Consider the following 22,484-nt stretch of genomic DNA (forward strand, 5'->3'; position numbering starts at 1 on the left):
AGAATTTTTCAATTGAATAATCTTTTTTCTTTCTTTTCTCACCTTAGGTTCATTATGACTTTGGGTTGAGAAATATTCTATCTGTACTGAGGACACTTGGATCTCAAAAAAGAGCCAGACCAGAAGATAGTGAATTAAGCACCGTCATGAGAGGACTAAGAGATATGAACCTTTCTAAATTGGTATCTTTCTTCTCTGAATTAATTTCTCTTTCAGGATTTTGACCTGGCTGACAAGTGGGGGTTGGCTCATGTGAAGCTGTTAACATTAAAAATTGCAGGGAAGTGGGACTTTCCTGGCAGTCCAGTGGTTAGGACTCCACGCTTCCACTGCAGGGGGCACAGGTTCAGTCCCTGGTTGGGGACTAAGATGCCACATGCCGTGTGGGCGTGGAAAGAAAAAAAAAAACTGCAGGGAAGTTACCACTGAGCTGAGCTTTCAGAGGAAGGCAACCCCCCTCCCCCACAAAAAAACCCCATGGCTTTGTATGACCCACATGGGCTGGAAATGCATCCTTTTATCAGTTGTGTGCCATGAAACAGGCTTCATCAGTGGGCTCCAGCCCCCAAATGTCAGTCCATTATTCATAACGTAACACAGATTCTAAATATGAAAATCTGGATTCATAGGGAACCATGAAAGCTTTTTTTGCTTTCTCTGTATGTGACTAGCTTAGCTAGCTATGTCTGTCCCAAAACACCAACACCATTTCTGTTTTCCAAATATGCATTAAAAGTTTGCTGTAGAGAGTATAATAATTATTTCACCGATTTCATGCTTGTCACAATTACAGCCAGGTTGTTTTAAACTGGTTGACGGACAGGTTCATGTGGCTTTTATTCAGGGGCTTCTATATGCTACGTATCATGTCCATGCCCTGGGAGTACAAGGTTGAGAAAGAAATGGATCTTAGGAGCTCGCATTCTAGTTACAAAACTAACAACTAACATCCGTGTAGTTCATGACTATTACAAAACCTATTCAGGGGTATTGTCTTGTTTGAGTCTTACAGCCACTCTGGGGGATATGGGCGGCTATCGTGCTCATTGCCATTTTCCTTATGGGAGAGGCACGTGTGTAGGACTCACCCATAATCACAGTCAGTTGATAAGCTGGAACAAAAGTCCACGAGACTTTCTGATGGCTAAATCCTCTGCTCCCTCCAGAGTATAGCTCACTGCCTCCATTAATAATGGTACTCCTGAAACTTCTAGACGAGAGTTCCAGAAAGCATCCGGAGACCCTCCCCCACCAGAGAATAAGGAAAAATGCAGAGGGGGTCAGCAGCTGGGCATGGGGTGACCTCGGTATTAAAGATGTGGTAAATAAGGATTGGAGTCCATTTACTCCAACCTGCTGCTTTCAAGAGAGACAGAACGCTGCTCTGATGCAGTTTTCCAGCCAGTGTTGGATGAGCCAGACATGCAGGGTTACAGATCTTTTCCTAATTTAAGCGAAGTATTAATACTCTCTTCTCATGGGATTGGGACTATTACTTGCATGTTTTTAAGGTTAGTGCATATATCTGTCTGTGGGAAGCAGAACATTCATAGGATAAAGAAATGAGATCAGACCTTGGAGCAGTAGACTGGAGAAGACCTTGAATGCCAGGGAACTTTGGGTGCAATGCCGTAGGTAATGTGGATTCCGTGGTGGTGGTTGGGAGAAAGTACTAGAGCATACACATGTGGCTAGGAGAGTAATAAAATGGTTCTTTGGGCATGAAGTGATAAGTGCTGTGAGCTTCTGCTACAAGCTTCGTTGTTGACTGAATGAGTAAATTTGTTCTCTGCCACCTTAGATTGATGAAGATGAACCCCTGTTCCTCAGCTTAATCAATGACCTGTTTCCAGGATTACAACTAGATAGTAATACTTACGTGGAACTGCAAGCTGCAGTAGCCAACCAGGTTCAAGTGGAAGGTTTGATTAACCACCCACCCTGGAATCTCAAACTTGTGCAGGTAAAACATTTTTAATCTGTTATCAGTATGATGCTCAGTGGGAGTTGTTAAAGATTGTCATTTGAAGAGAAGAACTTGTGAAATTAGTCTTACTTAATGTAAACGTTGAAACTAAATTAAAACACATCATTGCAAGAAGAGTCCTCAGTGAGAGGTGTTGGTCCCAGGGATGTTAGTGTAGATTTACACTAATCAAGCAGTTACTGAAGTTACTTACACCTGATGAGGTTAGGTTAGGTGGTAACCAGAATCTCGAGAACAGTTGGGAGGGGATAGTAGGTTATAAAAACGCAGGGAGATGGAATGACCCAGCTGGCTCTTGTGCCAGTCGGGCAGCGTCTCCCATAGCTGGGGGCCTTCATAGGGCACGGAGCCTGAGGAATCTGGGGGTGGTACTTTGCTCCTGCTTTGTGTGTGGGCATGTTCACACCTAAACTCAATCCTTTGCCTGTGTCTCTTGGTGTGTTTCTGTCCCTAACATTTCATCCTTGTGACAACCTACCAATGATTTTACCAAGCAGAGCCAAGAAGCTGTAGCAGAGACGCTGAATTAAATCCCCATGAGCTTGATGCATTGGGGGTATTTTCCAGGGCTTTTGGAAAATGAAGGTGCCGAAATTGTGGAGAGTGTTAAAAACTGCATTTGAAAAAGAGCGATTCTTTTTTTAACTTACGCTTCTTGCCACATCGTAAGCAGTTCAAGTGTATGAGACAGATCCAAATCTTACAAGGAAATATATAGGGAAAAAAAATCAAAGTATTTTTCATCATCTATGTTTTGGAAACCATTAAACATTTTTAAAAAATTTCTGGGAAAACATAATTTTACATGTGATATGTATACAGTATATTGAGTACTGAAATCTTAGTCACCTTAGTTGGTGGGGCACTAGAATATTGTGTTTTTGTTTAATGTCAAACACATTACTGTTGAGTATAATATGGCCAGTGCCTCTGCTGCTTTTAAACTATGGATTACAGAGGTAATACATTTCTACCTAAAATGTTAGGAGAATAACTCAAATTTTACCTCTGATCAGCTGTGAGACCTTTGAATTGTTATTTTTATTAAAAGAAAAGATAGACAGGATATTGTAATAGACACTGTCCATGTTCTTGCTATGTCTCCTTGAATCTCTTTTACCATATCCATGCGCCCCTTCCACCGCTTCTAGAACTGTGATTCCAATCCCACATATATATACCACTCTCTGCAGGAGGGTTCACCAACCCCACATTTTTTGGCAGGCACAAAGCGCAGGCAGTGCACGGGAGTTTATTTTCCCCTGCTCCCAAAACAACCTTCTTTAGTTAAGGACTTGTGGTTGATGCAGTAGGAAAGTCAAGCTCTCCTGCTTCCAGATGGAACAAACACAGAGGTGTAACTTACGTTCCAGAGTGCCCTGCAGGGCCAGTCTTAAGTCTCTCTGCTACAGGATTTTGTCCTCAATCACACCTTGATTGACCTCTCCCCATTTTTTCCTGCTTCCCTTACTCCATTAAAAGTTTCCCTGGTGAACACTCACTTGCACAGGAACCCTCACCTCGAGCTGTGCTTCTGGGGAACCAGAAGGCTGGTGCGTGTTTAACTTGGGTCTTGGTTGAGTTGGTTTGTATTGCTGCTTTCCACCACCGGGGGGCAATATCACCACACAAACTGCTCCTTATGCATCAGCAAACTAAAATCACAAGGAACAGTAGTTTGAGACCCCAAAACTAGATCTTGAATTAATTATTTCCAAAATGTAATTAAAGTTCCACATTGTCATTACTTTATCACTTATATCGTTTTATAACGTGCCGCTCATTTGCTATCCACCTCTAGTAAAACAAAAAAAACATTTTTGGGGGGCATATTCTCTTCTTTTAAATAGTGAACAAGTTAATGAAAAACCTATTTAAAGCTTTTAAAATTTCTGCACACAACTTCTATGAATGCCCGCAAGAGACTCATAAGTTACATCTTTCAATTGATTATCTCATTGTGTAGTTATATGAGACGTCTCTGGTACGCCATGGTTTGATGACTCTTGGGCCCAGTGGTTCTGGGAAGACAACCGTTATAACAATCCTGATGAAGGCACTAACAGAATGCGGAAGGCCTCATAGAGAAATGCGAATGAATCCAAAAGCTATTACGGCTCCTCAGATGTTTGGCAGACTGGACACGGCGACCAATGACTGGACAGATGGGATTTTTTCTACTCTGTGGAGAAAAACATTAAAAGCTAAAAAAGGTACACATAAACTCTTTTCTGGTGATCATTCTTTTCCCCTGCCAGTTTATCAATAACACAGTATTGGTTTAATTTTCTGTTTTGATTATCTGCAGGTGAAAAGTGATTTCCTGTTTTCATTATTGGCAGGTGAAAACATTTTCCTCATTTTAGACGGCCCTGTTGATGCCATTTGGATCGAGAACTTAAATTCCGTGTTGGATGACAACAAAACCCTCACACTGGCCAATGGCGATCGCATCCCCATGGCCCCTAACTGTAAGCTTTTGTTTGAAGTCCACAATATTGAGAACGCCTCTCCGGCCACGGTTTCTAGGATGGGCATGGTCTACATCAGCAGCTCTGCTCTCAGCTGGAGGCCAATACTGCAGGTGGGGACGACAGACCCGCAGAAGCGCGTTCAGTGTATTTCCACGTCTCACTCTCTTATAAACAGAGACTCTGTTTCTTTGCTGCAGGCGTGGTTGAAGAAACGTACTATACAGGAAGCTTCTGTATTCCTAAGTCTGTATGATAAAATGTTTGAGGATATATATACATTTATGAAACTGAACCTCAATCCGAAAATGCAACTCTTAGAGTGCAACTATATTGTGCAAGTAAGTATTTTTCTTTGTACATTCACTACTTAGATGTGAGATTCCCCCACCACCACCACCACTCAGTTGCAGTTTATAGGTATCTGAAATGGAAAAGTCACACAGTCCCATCAAAATCTTTTTGTGATGTGGAGGTGAAGGCTCTGAGAAATTTGATTCCTATTAAAGATCTTATTGACGCTCTTACTGCCATCTCTTCATGAGTTTCACTTCCCAGGGCGGTATTGTCAGGGGAAGAGGAATGAACTGTCTTTCCCACCGTCAAGCTTAGTATAACCTTCCCAGAAAGAGTGTCCAAAAATGAGAGTAGACTAAATAAATAAAGCTGGAAGTTCTACAGAAAAGCACAACAATGAGCTGGTGGCAGGCAGGAAAATTTGGGTGGCAGTCTTGGCTTTGCAAATTTACTATATATATTAGATAGGGAAAACCTTTGAACAATTCTCCAAGTAGTTTGTAGAATTATGTTTTTCCCCCTCTTCTCAGTTTTTCTTATTAGTCTTTGGAAGAAACAGAACTAGTCATAGATTTTTCAGAGGCTCTCCTGATTCTAGTCCATAGGTGATCTCTCATTATCCCATTCTAGTGCTTTGATTCTCTCTTAGTGTGAGGGACGTCAGTCAGGGAGGGTGGGTAGCTTAGAACTGATACATGAGGCCCAAATGTAAGTGCAAATCTTATCTTGAAATAATTTTGTTATGAAAGACAAAGGATGTCTTACTGTAGATACATTTCTTTCTGATGCCATATGGGGTTTGGCACACTTTTTATTAAAGGGGCAAATAAGTGTTTTAGACTTTGCACAACTTTCTGTCTCAGCCCCTCAGCTCTGCTGTTGCATTGCAAAAGCAGCCAGACACAATGAACGAGTGTGACTGGTTTCAGTAAAACTTTATTTGCCAAACAGGTGGCTGGCCCCTGGGGCACAATTTGCTGAGCCTTACAACATGTTAAAATAAATAAAATCTTTGATCTATAAAATTTGGAATAACCAAACTTTAGAACCAGAAACTACCTTAGGAAACATCTAGTCTAGGCCTTTTGCTTTTGAGATCAGGAAACTGAGACTCAGAGATGTTAGTGGCGTGAGCTGGGGCACCTCCAGATTCCCAGTTTGGTGTCCTTTCTGCTAGATCATGCAGTCTGCCTAAAGCAAAATGGACTTTCTTCTAAATGCTGCTAGCTGTAGGACACTGATCAAGCAATATCTGGAGATATATTTGTTTTCTTCTCTCTTTCTCTCCTTTTAAATTTATTATCATTTTTAAATGTTTATTTAAAATATCTAAATATAAAACTTTATTTTATTGTATTTTAAATATTTTCAGTCTCTCAATCTTCTGGAAGGTTTAATTCCCTCCAAAGAAGAAGGTGGCATTTCATGTGTCGAACATCTTCATAAATTATTTGTGTTCGCTCTAATGTGGAGTTTAGGAGCCCTTCTGGAATTGGAAAGCAGAGACAAGCTTGAAGCCTTTTTACGAAATCATGAAAGCAAGTTAGACTTACCAGAAATACCTAAGGGCACAAATCAAACCATGTATGAGTTTTATGTTACTGATTATGGTAAGCACAGTGACTTATACCTGAAATAAAATGACATTTTTTTTTAATGGGAAAAAGATAAACTCCGTAAACTCTTCTGTGGGGAAATATTAAACCAATCATGAATAACATAATTGCTAATACCATTTTTAAAGGGCATATATGCAAGGAACAGTAGGATTTTGCATATGGGCCAGGCTGGGAACAGTTATAGAGACTCTTGACCTCTCCTTCTTTTGCAGTGGTCTCAGTGAAATCTAACATAAATAAGTTAGCAACACTTCTTACAGTATCTATTTTCTCTTGCTTGAAGAGGAAGGGTAGCCGTATAGAGAACACAGATTCTTCATGTTGCAAAGCATAGTAATGCTCATGACAGATCAGTCTTAGAACTTCTCTGTTGGAAATGTCAGAATAAACAGAGAATGAACCAAGCAGATGGGATCCTACTTACACGTAGCAGACTCGGCAAAGTCCAGTGCTGTCACCTCAGCCCCCTAGCCTCCTGTGTGTGGTAGGGCCCAGCTCACCTCTCCCTAAAAGAAACTAACAATTAAATGCACCCTTAAATCTAGCTGTGAATTCTCTTAGAATCTAGAGCCAATCCAAAGATGGTTCTTTGAAAAGATCGATAAAATTCGTAAATCTCTTACCAGAGATATCAGGGAAAAAAAAGAGAAGACATAAATCACCATGATTCAGAATGAAAGAGGGAACATTAGTACAAACCCTAAAGACATTAAAAAATAAGAAGTGAATATTAGAAACAATGTTATGAAAATACATTTGACAATGTAGATGAAATGGATAAATTCTCTGAAAGACACAAATGACCAAACCTCATCAAGAAGAAATAGATATCCTAAATATCCCTATATCTACTAAAAATTTTTGATTTATAGTTAAAAACCTTCCCACAGAGAAAACTGCAGGCCCAGATGACTTCACTGGTGAAGTACATCAAATTCTTGAGGAAGAAATAATACAAATTCATTCTACATAAACTCTTCCAAAATATAGAAAATGTAAGGAAGAAACACTTCCCATCCCACTTTATAAGGGTTTGTAAGTGCTGTCCTGATACCAAAAACAGAGAAAGACATTACAAGAAAAGAAAACTATAGACCATTATCCCTCAGGAATATTGACACACCTTTCTTAATACAATTTTAAGAAATGAAATCCAATAGTATATAAAAGGATAACATACTGAGTTCCAGTGGATATTTATTCTAGGGTTGGAAGGTTGGATTAGCATTTAAAAACCAGTCAATGTAATTCACTATATTAATAGACTAAAAACCAGACAAATTATATAGTCCTCTAAATCAATGCAGAAAGAGCACTTGGGGACTTCCCTGGTGGTCCAGTGGTAAGACTCTGCGCTCCCAATGCAGGGGGCCTGGGTTCAATCCCTGGTTGGGGAACTAGATCCCACATGCCTGTCATAACTAAGAGTCCACATGCCACAACTAAGAGTCTGCATGTCGCAACTAAGAAGCTCACATGCCACAACGAAGATCCCACATGCTGCAACTAAGACCTGGCATGGCCAAAATAAATAAATAAATAAATAATTTTTAAAAAAGCATTTGATGAAATTTAACATCCTTCCATGATAAAACAGTACACTAGGAATAGAAACTTTATCATTCTGATAAAGAACATCTGCAAAAAAGCTAACATTATACTTAATGGTGAAAGACTGAATACTTTCTTCCCAAGATCAGGAACAAGACAAGAATATTCCTTTCTCACCAATTCTATTAGACATTATACTAAAGGTTCTAGCCAGTGCAATAAGGCAGTAAATAAATAAACATGAACAAACAAATGAAATACCTATAGGTTGGAAAAGAACAAGTAAATCTCTCATTATTTGCAGATAATATAACTATCCTCGAAAAAATTAGAACTAGTAAACGAGTTTATCAAGGTCACAGAATGAAAGAACAATATATAATAATAATTTGTATTTCTACATGCTCACAACAAATTGGAAATTGAAATTTTAATATACCATTTAAAATAGCATTAAAAAATGAAATATATAGGGATAAATTTAACAAAATATGTGTAAGGTTTGTATACTGAAAACCACAAAATTGCTGAGAGAAATTAAAGAAGTCCTAAATAAATGGAAAGATAAATCACGTTTACAAATCAGAAAACTCAGTATTGTTAAGATGTTATTTCTCTCCAAATTGATCTATAGATTCTGTGCAATCATAGTGAAAATCCCAATAGACTTTTTTTGGTTGAAATTTATAACTGAATTATAAAATTTTATGGAAATGCAAAGGATTTAGGATAACCAAATCAATTTTTAAAAAACAAAGTTGGAGCACTCATACATCCTGATTTCATTAAAATTAAAATTAAAATCTATTTTAAAGTCACTATGAAAATAAAATTCCCATTCCAGCCACAGAATGGGAAGAAATGTTTGAAAAATATATATCTGATAAAAGAATTTTATCCAGAATACATAAAGAACTCTTGCAATTCAATAATAAGTAGACAGCCAATCCAAATTTCTTAAATAGGCAATAATTTTAAATAGATGCTACACCAAAGAAGATTTATGAATGGTGAAAAAAGCACATGAAAAGATATTCAACATGATTGGTCATCAGGGAAATGCAAATCATTACACAGCCACTAGAATGACTAAAGTCTAATTAATTTAATGGCTAAAATTAAAAGGTTAATAATACCAAATATTGGAGAGAATGTGGAACAAGTGGAGCTCTCACATCCAGTAGTATATCCACTTTGCTAACTACACAATGGTACACAATATACAGCCACTTTGAAAAACACTTTGGCAGTTTCTTAGAAGTTAAACATGCACTTAACCATAGAACTCCATAATTTGCAAGGAAAGTTGAAATTGAGGTTATTCCCCCAATGATGAATGTTTGCTTTGCTACTATCAAATGTGTGCTCCTCTGCTCTCTTTCCATGCATTCTGTATACACAGTAACTTTTTTGGTACAATTCTGAATCATGGTATCTTTTGGAAGATCTTTAAAATGGCAGTTAAATTCGAGAATGCAATACCAACAATGCAAGTCATTCAATTTAAATGGCAACAGTATGAACATCTCTCATCAAGTTTGCATGGCCAGCAGCGATTCTGACATAATAGATTGAAAGGAGGTTCCAGAGATGAGAAAATGTAAATAAAATATTTTTCTTAGAATTGATGAAATGCACTTACAATAATTATTATAACAATAATATCAGTCAGTAAATTAGCAGTGACTATAAGTCAGGAATTTGGGCACATTATTAACACTAGTTTTAGGGCCAGGTTTATTTTTTCCCATTTCTCATGGCAAACATCCTATGTCCAGTAATCTACAATCCCTTTTTTGGTCTTTCCCATCCTTTTAGTTAATGTGGTTTTCCTACTAGATACTAAACATATCATTGGTTGTAATTCCATTTCAGACCAAGAGCTCTCTAGATAAATAATTAGCAATTTAAAGCTGACTTTGTAAAGAGGCAAAAACAAATTTAAATTATCAAATGCCACATACATTAGATAAGCAGATATGTTAACGTGTTTTACAAAAATGTTTTAAATGTTTATATATTTCTGTTAATTGGTTATAGCACTTGTGTTTTGTATTGAGATAACTTCTGAAGAATACAGTTTTATTAAGATCAGTTTTAATTATTGTATAGGTGATTGGGAGCATTGGAGTAAGAAACTTCAGCCATATTATTATCCAACTGACAGTGTTCCGGAATATTCATCAATTTTGGTTCCAAATGTTGACAATGTTAGAACAAATTTTTTGGTAGACACCATTGCAAAACAGCATAAAGTAAGTCTGATAGTTTTGTCGACTGAAAAAAAAATGCACAACCTAAAAGTTGAGAGTTATGTTTTATTTGGTGGACATTCTTAGGACTTCAAGCCTGGGACACAGCATCTCAGATAGCACTGAGAAAAATGTTCCAAAGAGACAAGGCGGGTGGGGGGAAGCCAGAATATACAGAAGTTTTTGCAACAGAAGACCAGGTAGATGGAACATCAAAGAATTACTGTTAATGAAAAAAAGCCCAGATATCTCAAGTTATGGAATTTAGCGCTTTTCTGGGTATGGGAAGATGCAAGAGTCTGGGCTCACTGAAATCATCCCTTTGGTACGCACTTCAGCTATCTGGGGCCAGTATCCTGTGTTTTCTCTTCCTGAGTCTCCTCAGGGTGCACTGTCTGGGTGGCTGTAATGTAATGGCTTGATGGCTGCAACATCCTCGTTTACTGATATGGCAGGCAATATTTTAGTTTTCAGTTTCTTAGATGATTGCAAACCATGTAAGAAACACATCCCTTTTTACAACTATTGGTGGAAAAATTAAAGTACAAGGGGCCAGAGTTGGTGTCATTTCAGGGAAACCTGTTTGGTAAATGAACTCCAGGTCCCAAGATTCACTCCAACTCAATCTTCCCTGAAATGCTGACTTCCAGCGTGCTAAGGAAAGTGGGTATCTGCTTACAAAGTCCTTCCCATGGTTAAGTGACTGCTCACCCACACTTTCTTCCAGCACTTTTATAGCATATATTTTACATTTAAATCTTTAATTCCACTAGGATTTACTTTGATGTAGGTCTAATTCTTAAAAGTAATCAAAAATTAGTTGTATTAGTTTATAGAATGAAAGAATGGCTACTAGAACCTTAATATATTTAAAACTAAACATCTTATAACACCTTTCAACATGATTATCCTACGATTGCAGGCTGTTTTACTCACGGGGGAGCAGGGAACTGCAAAAACTGTAATGATTAAGGCCTATTTGAAAAAATATGACCCTGAAATACAGTTATCTAAAAGTCTAAACTTTTCATCTGCCACAGAACCAATGATGTTTCAGGTAAAACCCATCACTTGCTGTAGTCATTATCGTATTAAATATATTAAGTGGTTATACAATAAAATCTGTATGCAAATAAAACATTGATATATATATATAGTTGTCCCTCAGTATCCATGGGGGATTAGTGCCAGGATCCCTGCTGGTATCAAAATCTGTGGATGCTCTAGTCCCTTACATAAAATGGGTAGTGTCTGCATATAACCTGTGCACATCCTTCCGTATACTCCAAAATAATCTCTAGATTCCTTACAATACCTAGTACAATGTAAATTCTATGTAAATAGTTGTAAATGCAATGTAAGTGCTATGTAAATAGTTTCCAGTGTGAGACAAATTCAAGTTTTGCTTTTTGGAACTTGCTGGGATTTTTTTTTCCAAATACTTTTGATGGAAGTTGGTTGAATCCAAGGATGTGGAAGCCATGGATATGAAGGGCTGACTGTATGTATATATATATATATATATATCAAAAGAATTGGTGTTGAAGTTGGCATTCAGCTGTTTAACCTTCCTAAGGCTGACACGGAGGCCAAATCCAAATAGCATGTTTTGGCCTAATACTGAAGCTGAAGCTGAACATTGGAGTGTCTTTTAATATAAATTAATGATTAATATTCCAACTTATTTTTTAAAGTTTGCAATATTTATTTTAATAACAATATTTACACATATTAAACAAATAAGTCAATTATATTCTACTCTGAAAAGCATGTTCATCACTTTTAGAAATAGATTGAAATGTAATGCATAAGACAGACCATTTCCTCTTCTCTAGAGAACAATTGAAAGCTATGTGGATAAGAGGATGGGAAGCACATATGGGCCGCCCGGAGGCAGAAAAATGACTATATTTATTGATGATATTAATATGCCCGTGATTAATGAATGGGGAGATCAGGTAGGACTAAAATACCTCATGTAGATTATATTTAATCAGTATTCTTAGTTATATATGAAAAGATCAATAACTGTCACTTTATTAAGCCTAGTAACAATTCTCAGTCTTTTTTGGCTTCTTGGTTATAGATGACATTCTTCCTTCTTGAAATCCCTATATGCTTTCCCCCAACACTCCCTTCTGCCTCTCTGGCTGCTTGATTTCAATGTGCTTTCTGGCTTCTTTCTTCCTTTCCCCAGGGTTTTATCTTTGTTCTCTGATTTCCCACTCTATATACTCTCTCCCAGGAGTACCTGAAGTTTAGAAAACACTTTTTTTTTTTTTTTTTTTTTTAGCTGCGCTGCGTGGTAGGCGGGATCTTAGTTCCCTCACCAGGGATTGAACCCGTGCCCCTGCAGTAGAAGCACAGAGTCCTCACCACTGGACCACCAGGGAATTCCCAGAAAACAATAAAAAAAAAAAACCCCAAAACTCTGCCATGCACCACTGTCCTACTTGTGATCGTCTGTCATCCCCAGACTCACTCCCCTTAGAGGACCTCACAGTTGCTGCCAGGGTTCTGCCTGTTCCTGGTGGGATCCCCAACACGTCCTCCCACCACCGTCTACTGCCTCATCAACACCATCCATCTAGAGCCCACCAGGACCTGTCACATCCCTTCCACCCTTTATCCTGGTTCACCTCAGCCATCACCAGGATGTCAGGACTCCCAGGTCTGTCCGTGCTCATCCTGACACTAATCCCCATCAGTTCTGCTTGGCCCTTGTCTGGCCTCATCTCCTACTTTCCCCACTCCTGAAAACTTTCTGTGTGCCCTTGGCAGCCATGGTTCATCCACAAAATCCCCTGTAAATTCAGCTTCTTCTCTGAGCTTTTCCCTCACCTCCTTGCTCTAATGGAAACCCAGGATGCTGCTTTCCCTGCAGACTTCTCACCTGGAGGTGAGGGAGATGTCCTTCTCCGTTCTCATTGCCCTCTTCCCTGAAAACCTATCACTCTGACCTCACACCCACATGTTGTTGCAGTCATCTTGGACCCTTGGGTCACACCCATCCCTCCCCGAAGATTTCAGTCCCCGGATGACTGTTACTCTCTCCAGGGCTGTCCCAGTCTGCAGGGCCAGCTTCATGGTGTGCACAGGGTGCCAGTGTGCCATTGCAGAGGGATTCGCACTTCAGAGGAACTTGCACGTGGTTTAATGCTCTGCTGTCACTGTCTTGAAATTCCTAATAATGATTTTTGAATAAAGACGCTTGAATTTTCATTTTGTCCTGAGCCTCACAAATTATGCAGCCAGTCCTGCCTGTCATAATTCTCAGTGATGCCAAACAATATCTACATACATGATCTTGACCTCTTAGTTCCTTGACCTCAACTCCTCCAATGATCATGTCTTCCACTCCTTCTGAACTTACTCATTCATGCAGTCCTACCCTACACCTTGTCATTATCAGTAACTGTGATCCCTTCATTATCTCAGTTTCAAGCGTTTTATTCTCTGATCACCATGTCCACACCCTGTAGCTCATTCCCTCTACTACCCAGACTACAGATGGAGCTACCAGCCATTGTTCCTACCATCATTAAATTCTCCTTCATTTCTTCTCATTTCCTCGCTTCCTTCCTTTCCAGCTAAAATTCCATAATCCATCATTATAATCACGGTAGCATGCACCCTCTACTCATCTGTGAAAGCCTTAACCACATTAAATCCTTGTTAAGCCTCTTTGCTCACCAGCCACCTGCACCTATGCAGCCAAACTTGGCTGGAGAAAAACACACAATACTGCTTAAAATCACTTTAAAATCATGATTATGGACCTCAACTGAGCTCATAATACTACCCAGCAATTATACTGCATGTTTTGTGTTATTTATCTTTATCCTGTCTATTCCTGTCCTACATTTACATTCAGGTTCCTTTCACACCATCTTTTTCTCAGACCTTGGACACCTTCATTTCCTTGCCCCCAGCTGAGCATGAAGTGCTACAGCCTTCTTCCTATTCCACTGAGGACATTGATTGATTTTTTTTTCCTCTTTCCTTTTCTTACTATCCATTTACTGCAGTCAATTTCTGTGTTCTAGTGGTTACCCTAGACAGTACATCCTACATACATAATCAAAAATAAAGATAATCTAACACTTCTTTCCCATTTTGTATATCCAGTGACCTTTGAACACTTTAGTTTCCTTTATCTTTCTCCTGATTTATAATTTTATTGTTGACTTGTATTTTAAGTCTATGTCTCTATTTTTATTTTTTATTAGCATAAATTATATTATTCACCTTTATATTGTGTTATGCCAGTTTTATTTATTTTTAAAAGATTTTTTATTGGACTATAGTTGATTTACAATGTTGTGTTAGTTTCAGGTGTACAGCAAAGTGAATCAGTTATACATGTACATATATCCACTCTTTTTTAGATTCTTATCCCATAGAGGTTGTTACAGAGTATTGAGTAGAGTTCCCTGTGCTATACAGTAGGTCCTTATTAGTTACCTATTTTATATATAGTAGTATGTATATGTCAATCCCAATCTCCCAATTTATCCCTCCCCCCATTTCCCCTCTGGTAGCCATAAGTTTTTTTTCTACGTCTGTGACTCTATTTCTGTTTTGTAAATAAGTTCATTTGTATCATTTTTTTAGCTTCTGCATATAAGCGATATCATGATATTTGTCTTTCTCTGTCTGACTTACTTCACTCAGTATGATACCTCTCGGTCCATCCGTGTAACTGCAAATGGCATCATTTTGTTCTCTTTTATGGCTGAGTAATATTCCATTGTATATATGTACCACATCTTCTTTATCCCTTCCTCTGCTGATGGACAATTAGGTTGCTTCCATGTCCTAGTTATTGTAAATAGTGCTGCAATAAACACTGGGGTGCATGTGTCTTTTCAAATTATGGTTTTCTTCAGATATATGCCCAGGAGTGGGATTGCAGGATCATATGGTAGCTCTATTTTTAGTTTTTTAAGGAACCTCCATACTGTTCTCCATAGTGGCTGTACCAATTTACGTTCCCACCAACAGTGTAGGAGGGTTCCCCTTTTCTCCACACCCTCTCCAGCATTTATTGTTTGTAGATTTTTTTTGAGGATGGCCATTCTGACCAGTGTGAGGTGATACCTCATTGTAGTTTTGATTTGCATTTCTCTAATAATCAGTGATGTTGAGCATCTTTTCATGTGCTTTTTGGTCATCTATATCTCTACTTTTAAAGTGAACTCCCATGAGGCATTATTTTTACTGTTTTATATATTCACTCTTTGTTTGCATTACATACTTCTTTACCACTTTTTTTACTCTTTATTCATTCTTAGAACTTCCTTAGGAGAAAATCTATTAGTGACAAACTCTTAGTTTTTTTGTTTGTTTGTTTGGTCTGCAGAAGTCTTTATTTCATCCTCTTTATTTGAAAGACATTGCTGGGTAGAAAAATGTAGGTTGGCAGTTATTTTCTTTCATCACTTTAAATATCTGATTCCTGTCTTCTGTTTTCCTTGTTGCTGTTGAGAAGTCAACTACCACTTAGTCATTGCACCTCTGAAATTAATCTGCATTTTCTCACTTGTTGCCTTAATTTCCTGTGATTTTTTCTTTTTTGAATTATGTTCCTTGGTGTAGATTTATTTGTATTTATTTGCTTGGGATTCACTGGGACTTATGAATCTGTGGTTTGGTCTCATGTCAGTTCTAGAAAATTCCCAGTTCTTATCTCTACAAATATTGTCTCTGCCTCACTTTCTTTCCCTTCTTATCAAACTCCAAATGTATATTAGACTTTCTTCTTTGCCCTCTATGTTTCTGTCCTCCTTTTCTATACTTCCCAACTTTTTCTGTCTCCAATACTTAGTCTAGATAATTTCTCCTCTCCTGTCATCCATCTCACTAAATTTTTTCTCTGCTTTGTCCAATCTGCTGTCAAATTCATCCATTGAGTTTTAATTTCAGTTGCTATTTGATTCTTATTTTCTTTCAAGTGCGTTGTCATTTTTATTCCTTGCATATATTTTCAAATCATTGTCTATTTCTTTAAACATGTTGAGCATAGTTGTTTTAAAGTCTATGTCTGTTAATTTCAGCATCTGAAGTCTATATGGGTCTGCTTCTGCTCTCTGTTGTTTTAATAGTTCTTGTTCACGTTCAAACTGTCTTGTTTTCTGTAAGTACTTTGACTGCTTGCCAGGTCATTGCCCTTAAAAAATTACCTATGGCTGTTTCTTAAAGCCTAGGATGAATGTGTCCTCAACCAGACAGGTTTGAGTTTTCTTCTGTCAGATCCTTAAGCGCTTATTCAGTCAGGATCATCTCAAAGCAAGGTTAATATTTGAAAGTCTCTGGCCCACTTAGGCTATGCATACCCATGGTGCAAGTCTGTGCAAGTGTCATTCTGAGGCTACAACCTCCCAGGGAAGGCTTCTTTTTCTTTTTTCTTTCCCTTTTCCTCTCCCATTCATCAGGGATCCAGGGCAGATAGACCTCTCAGCAGTTCCTGTAAGGTGAGGAGAGAGGAGGCATATTTGATATCATCTATAAGATGAAAAGCTCCTGAATTCAGACTTTTTTAATCCAATTAAGGATGTCTTGTTGGATCTCAAACTTAACATGTCCAAAACTAAATTCCTGTTACTCCCTAAACCTGCTCCTCCCAACAGTCTTCTCCATCTCAAGAAATAGCAACTCCACATTCAGCCTGTTAGGAAATCATGTCGGCTCCATCTTCAAACTATATCCAAGATTTGACTGCTGCTCATCACTCCATTGCTAACACCTGGTGTGAGCCGCCATCTGTCTTCTTGATCATTACACATGCCTCCTCATTGTCTCCCCATTTCCCTTGCCCCTCTCAATCTATCCTCATATCAGCAACCAGTTAAAACATGTGTCGGGGGACTTCCCTCGTGACACAGTGGTTTATCCACCTGCCAATGCAGGGGATGCGGGTTTGATCTCTGGTCCGGGAAGATCCCACATGCCGCAGAGCAACTAATCCCGTGTGCCACAGCTACTGAGCCTGTGCTCTAGAGCCCACGAGCCACAACTACTGAGCCTGCATGCCGCAACTACTGAAGCCCGCGCGCCTAGAGCCCATGCTCCGCAACAAGAGAAGCCACCACAATGAGAAGCCTGCGCACTGCAACAAAGAGTAGCCCCTGCTCGCCGCAACTAGAGAAAGCCCATGCGCAGCAACAAAGACCCAACACAGCCAAAACAAACAAACAAACAATAAATGTGTCAAATGGTGTGTCACACTCCTCTGCTCAAAATCCCCCCGTGAGACATGTAGCATATAAATGCCAAAATCCTTCCTGAGGTCTAAAGACCCTACACTGTTTGATCTTATCTCCCCATGATTCTCCAACCACATTTACTGATCCTTGTACACACTGGGTATAACGTTCACTAAGAGCCTCTTCATTTGCTGTTTCCTCTGCCTGGAATGCTTTTCTCCTAGATATCTGAGTGGTTTGCTTTCTCACTTCCTTCAAGTCTTTGGTTATATGTCATGTGAGGTGAAGCCTTTCCTGCTTCCATATTCAGTTGCATCCCTGAGCACTGCCTATTTCCTTTCTCTGCTTTATTTTCTCCAAAGGACTTACACCATTTTATTTACACACATACATACATACAGGCATGCACGTGTACATTTTGTCTCCCACCGCAAGAACGTATGCTCCATGAAGACAGGGATTTTTGTCTATGTTACAACAGAGCCAGACACAGAGTAGTGATTCATTAAATGTTTCTTGAATGAAAGAGTGTCATATTACAGGGGCTTGTGTGTCTTCCACTCAAAGATGCCCAATAGGAATTTGGATATACAGGTGTGGAGTTTAGAAGAGAATCTGAAGCTAGAGTTACAGAGTTGAGATTCTTTAAGATATAGGGTTGAGATGGCATTCCCTGAAATAGAAAAGAGCCAAGGATGGAACCCTGTAGAAGAGTTACATTTGAGGGATGAATGGAGAAAGAATGGCTTGGGAAGCGATCCAAGGTCTCAAGATGAGCCTGGAAAGAACTGAGCCTCTAAAAACAAGAGAGGAAAAAATTTCAATACGGAGGGAATTTTAGCAGTGGTAGAGGCTACAGAGAAGAAAGATAAGGATGTAAAATCCAATACCAAAACATTCAGGAGTAAAACTATCCCATTTTCTGATTTAAGGTATTTTAAACAGTTGAATGTGGAGTGTGAAAGATATAAAACTATAGTAAAACTTGTAACTCTGAGAACTCTTGTAATTGTACCAAATATTCTGTAACTCTCCTATCTAGATTTATCAGCGTGGTAAAGAGTACATTGCATTTGCACCAGGCATATTCAACTTACAGTTTAGGGTTTATGGGTGGTATCATTTAAGTCAAATTGCCTTGAAGGCAACATTCAGAAACACTTCATTGATAAAAGTTGAGCGTTTTCTTCTGATCTCATCTGTACTATTTTCTAGGAGCTTTGGAGGAAATGATAGCGATGTGTTACTAAAATGTTACTATATAAAATTCCAGATAACTAACGAGATTGTGCGACAAATGATGGAAATGCAAGGAATGTACAGCTTGGATAAGCCTGGAGATTTCACTACTATTGTTGACGTACAGCTCATAGCGGCAATGATCCACCCTGGAGGCGGTCGCAATGATATTCCACAACGTTTGAAAAGACAGTTTACTGTGTTTAATTGCACATTGCCTTCAAATGCTTCAATAGACAAAATTTTTGGTACGACTATTCTTGGTGTTTAATTTTTTATTGCATTACATAATGGACATAAACCATGCAAAACCTTATTTAAGAGATAAAAAGGCCCTGTCTGAAGTAGGGATTAAGTATCCGAAATGGAGAGCTAAATACCAGGGACTAAATACTAAGAAGACTCATGTTTATAGCTTATTGTAAGACTCAGGGATATTTAGAAATAGCCTTGTTGAAAGTTGGCTTTAGAGGTAAGCAAACCTTTGTGTTTTGGTTTTCCTGACACGATTAATCAGAGAAATTCGGGCTAATGAATGATAGCCCATTGATCAGAGGTTGACAACATAATATACTAAGTCAAATGTAGCACTTTGCTATGTTAGTGAAAATGATATTTTGACACCAAATTTAGGCTCACATAAACCATTCCATCAAAATTATGTACATGAAGACATATAAGAGAAACTGACCCATACATATGTGGTCATTAATTATTTGACATAGCAAGTACTGTAGATCAGAAGAGAAAGGCAGACTTTCAAGAAATGGTACTGGGATATTTAGTAATTCTTATGTGAAAATAATTGAAATTGGACCCCTACCTCACACCAAGCATAAAATCAATACAGAAGGATTAAAGATTTAAATATGGAAGGCAAAGCTGTAAAACAATGGAAGAAAATATAGGAGAATATCGGAATGATCTCTGGGTAGGAAAGAACCTCTCAAATCAGACAAAGAAAGCATAGACCATAAAGGAAGAAAATGATAAATTTGACTAGATTAAAATTAAGAGCTTTTGTTCAGTTAAAAAGCAACATTAGGGCTTCCCTGGTGGTGCAGTAGTTGGGGACTCTGCCTGCCAATGCAGGGGACATGGGTTCGAGCCCTGGTCCGGGAAGATCCCACATGCTGCAGAGCAACTAAGCCCGTGTGCCACAACTACTGAGCCTGCACTCTAGAGCCTGCAAGCCACAACTACTGAGCCCACGTGCCATGACTGCTGAGGCCCGCGTGCCTGGAGCCTGTGCTCCGCAACAAGAGAGGCCACCGTGATGAGAGGCCCACACACCATGGCAAAGTGTGGCCCCTGCTCGCCACAACTAGAGAAGGCCTGCACGCAGCAATGAGGACCCAACGCAGACAAAAATAAATAAAATAAATAAATTTATATTTTAAAAAAGCAACATTAAAAGAGTAGAAAAAAGACAAGTTGCAAAGTGGAAGAAAAAAAATTTCAACACATGTAACAAAGCAAAAAACTCAGTAATCTGAATACTTCAAGAAATCCAAAGAATCAATCAGATAAAAAGCAAACATCCTAATATAAACATGGACCAAAAGCCAGGAACTTTAAGAAGAGGAAACCATATGACTGATAAACGAAGGTAAAGATGATAAACATTAGAATTCAGGAATATGGAAATTTAAAACACCAGGAAAAAACCATTTTATAACCACTAGATTTGCAAAAATGAAAAATTCTGACAAAAAATCAGGCATTGGTGAAAATGTAAAGCAACTGAGACTCTCTCCCCTGCTGGTGGGAGTATAAATTGCTATGAGCCCTTGATAATGACTGGACATTATTACTGGTAGTAGAACATGTGCACACCCTCCGCCATTCCACTTCCAAGTATATACCAGTTCACCATTTTCTTCCTTTATGGTTGTGCTTTATGAGTCTCATTTAAGAAGTCCTTTCCTACCCAGAGGTCATACAGGTATTTGCCTATGTTTCCTTCTAAACGTTATATAGTTTTGCCTTCAGTATTTGAGTCCTTAACCCATCTGTAGTTGATTTTTCACATGTGCACCAAAAGACTTACATAAGAAGGTTCATAGAACAGTGTTCCTGACAGCAAAAACCTTGAAGTAACCCAATTATGTATTGACAGTAAAGTCGGATAAATACATTGTGGCGTGGGTGCACCGTGTAATGCTCTAGAGCAGTGAATGTGAACAAACACAGCTACGTGCTTCAACATGGGTGAAGCCCAGAAATACAATGTTAAGGGAAAAAAAGCATCACAGAGGAGCATATAACATGATTCCATTAAATTAAATTTCAAAAATTAAAAGGAAAAGGTTAAAGTTCAAGAACATAAGTGCCAAAGCTTTTCTTTGGAAAAGTGAGTTACTGATTCTCACCAAGTCAGAGCCCTGTCTACCTCTGGAGGGAGGAGGGATTGGACACAAGAGGCTTCTAATGTACTAGGACAATGTTGTATTCCTCAGTCTAGTGGCTGTACGTGAGTGTTTGATTATTTGTTAAACTTTTATACACTCTTTGATATGATTAATATTGAAAATGAGATATGGAAACAAACCAGAAACTGAGGCTCAGAGAAGTAAAATAACTGCCCAATTAAGGCCATATAGCTAGTGCATGGCAAACGTGTGATGCTGATTCTGTTTTCTGATTCCACATCCCATGCTTAATATATAACACATTTGTGCCACAGGAAGCTGGAGGTCTAGAATCATAGGATTTCAGGAAGCAAAAAGGCCTTACAGGCATCTAGCACAACCAACCATGACTTTGGACAATTTCACGTTCCCTCAAGGCTGCTCTTCTTTGGTCTATGTGAATGAAGCCCAGTTTCTTTAGCTGACCCACCCTTCATAAACCTGCTATGCGTCTCTGAGCAGATATTCCATGCTCAGAACTGAAAATACCATGCTCAGAACTGAACATACTGCTCAACATATAGTCTCACAGGGACGAAGTAGAGTTAAATCTGTTTTTGCAGTCTAACACCAAACACATTTTGGGACTTCAGGAACAGTCTATAACGGTAGTTCCTGAGGGTGATTATGTCAGATTGTCACTGTGTTGGGTGTTTACTAGGAACCATTATATCACCACCCAGGCCAGGGTGTTGGCTGACTGCAGGTCAGGAGATATGGGGGTCCTGATTTCACTTCTGTCAACAACCAATCTGTGTGAACTTGAACAGTTTGCTTTACTTGTCTGTGCCTGGTCTCCTTATCTGTAAGATGAGGAAGTAGTCTCTAAGTTCTTTTCCAGCTCTTCTACTCTTCAGACTGAGGGCTGTTTTACAGGTTCCAGAGCCAGGTTTCCTGGGTTCAAACCTCAGATTCACCCACACACAAGGTGGGTGACCTTGGGCAAGTTACTAAACTCATATTAAAATGGGAATAATAATAACCTCTAGGTCCATCTGTGTTGTCACAAATGGCAAGTCATGTCAGACAGAGAAAGACAAATACCTATGGTCTCACTTATACGTGGAATCTGGAAAACAAAACAAATGAACAAACAAAACAAAACAGAAACAGACTCGTAGACACAGAGAACAAACTGGTGGTTGCCAGAGGGGAGGAGAATGGGAAAATTGAGTGAAATAGGTGAAGGGGATTCAGAGGTATAAACTTCCAGTTATAAAATAAATAAGTCACAGGGATATAATATACAGAATTAGGAATATAGTCAATAATATAGTAATAATTTTGTACAGTGACAGATGGCTACTAGACTTACTGTGGTGATCATTTCTTTAATTGAGGTATAGTTGATTTGCAATGTTGTGTTAGTTTCAGGTGTACAGCAAAGTGATTCAGTTATACATACATATGTATCTATTTTTTTCTATTTCTTTTCAAAATGTTGAGTATAGT

At 38.7% G+C, this 22,484-nt stretch overlaps 1 protein-coding gene across 1 annotated transcript in view; it reads left to right on the top strand.

Moving 5' to 3' along the window:
* The window catches only part of DNAH8 (dynein axonemal heavy chain 8), a 327,131-nt gene that overhangs the window by 154,046 nt on the left and 150,601 nt on the right, over positions 1 to 22,484 (top strand). The window contains exons 49-58 of the mRNA XM_068557934.1: positions 48 to 182; positions 1,802 to 1,963; positions 3,954 to 4,200; positions 4,330 to 4,571; positions 4,659 to 4,799; positions 6,128 to 6,365; positions 10,038 to 10,180; positions 11,100 to 11,234; positions 12,013 to 12,135; positions 18,656 to 18,869. Coding sequence (XP_068414035.1) covers positions 48 to 182; positions 1,802 to 1,963; positions 3,954 to 4,200; positions 4,330 to 4,571; positions 4,659 to 4,799; positions 6,128 to 6,365; positions 10,038 to 10,180; positions 11,100 to 11,234; positions 12,013 to 12,135; positions 18,656 to 18,869 — 1,780 coding nt within the window. The remainder of the gene's footprint in view (positions 1 to 47; positions 183 to 1,801; positions 1,964 to 3,953; positions 4,201 to 4,329; positions 4,572 to 4,658; positions 4,800 to 6,127; positions 6,366 to 10,037; positions 10,181 to 11,099; positions 11,235 to 12,012; positions 12,136 to 18,655; positions 18,870 to 22,484) is intronic.

This window comes from Eschrichtius robustus, chromosome 12 (genome assembly GCF_028021215.1).
Source record: "Eschrichtius robustus isolate mEscRob2 chromosome 12, mEscRob2.pri, whole genome shotgun sequence".
NCBI classification, from domain to species: Eukaryota; Metazoa; Chordata; class Mammalia; order Artiodactyla; family Eschrichtiidae; genus Eschrichtius; species Eschrichtius robustus.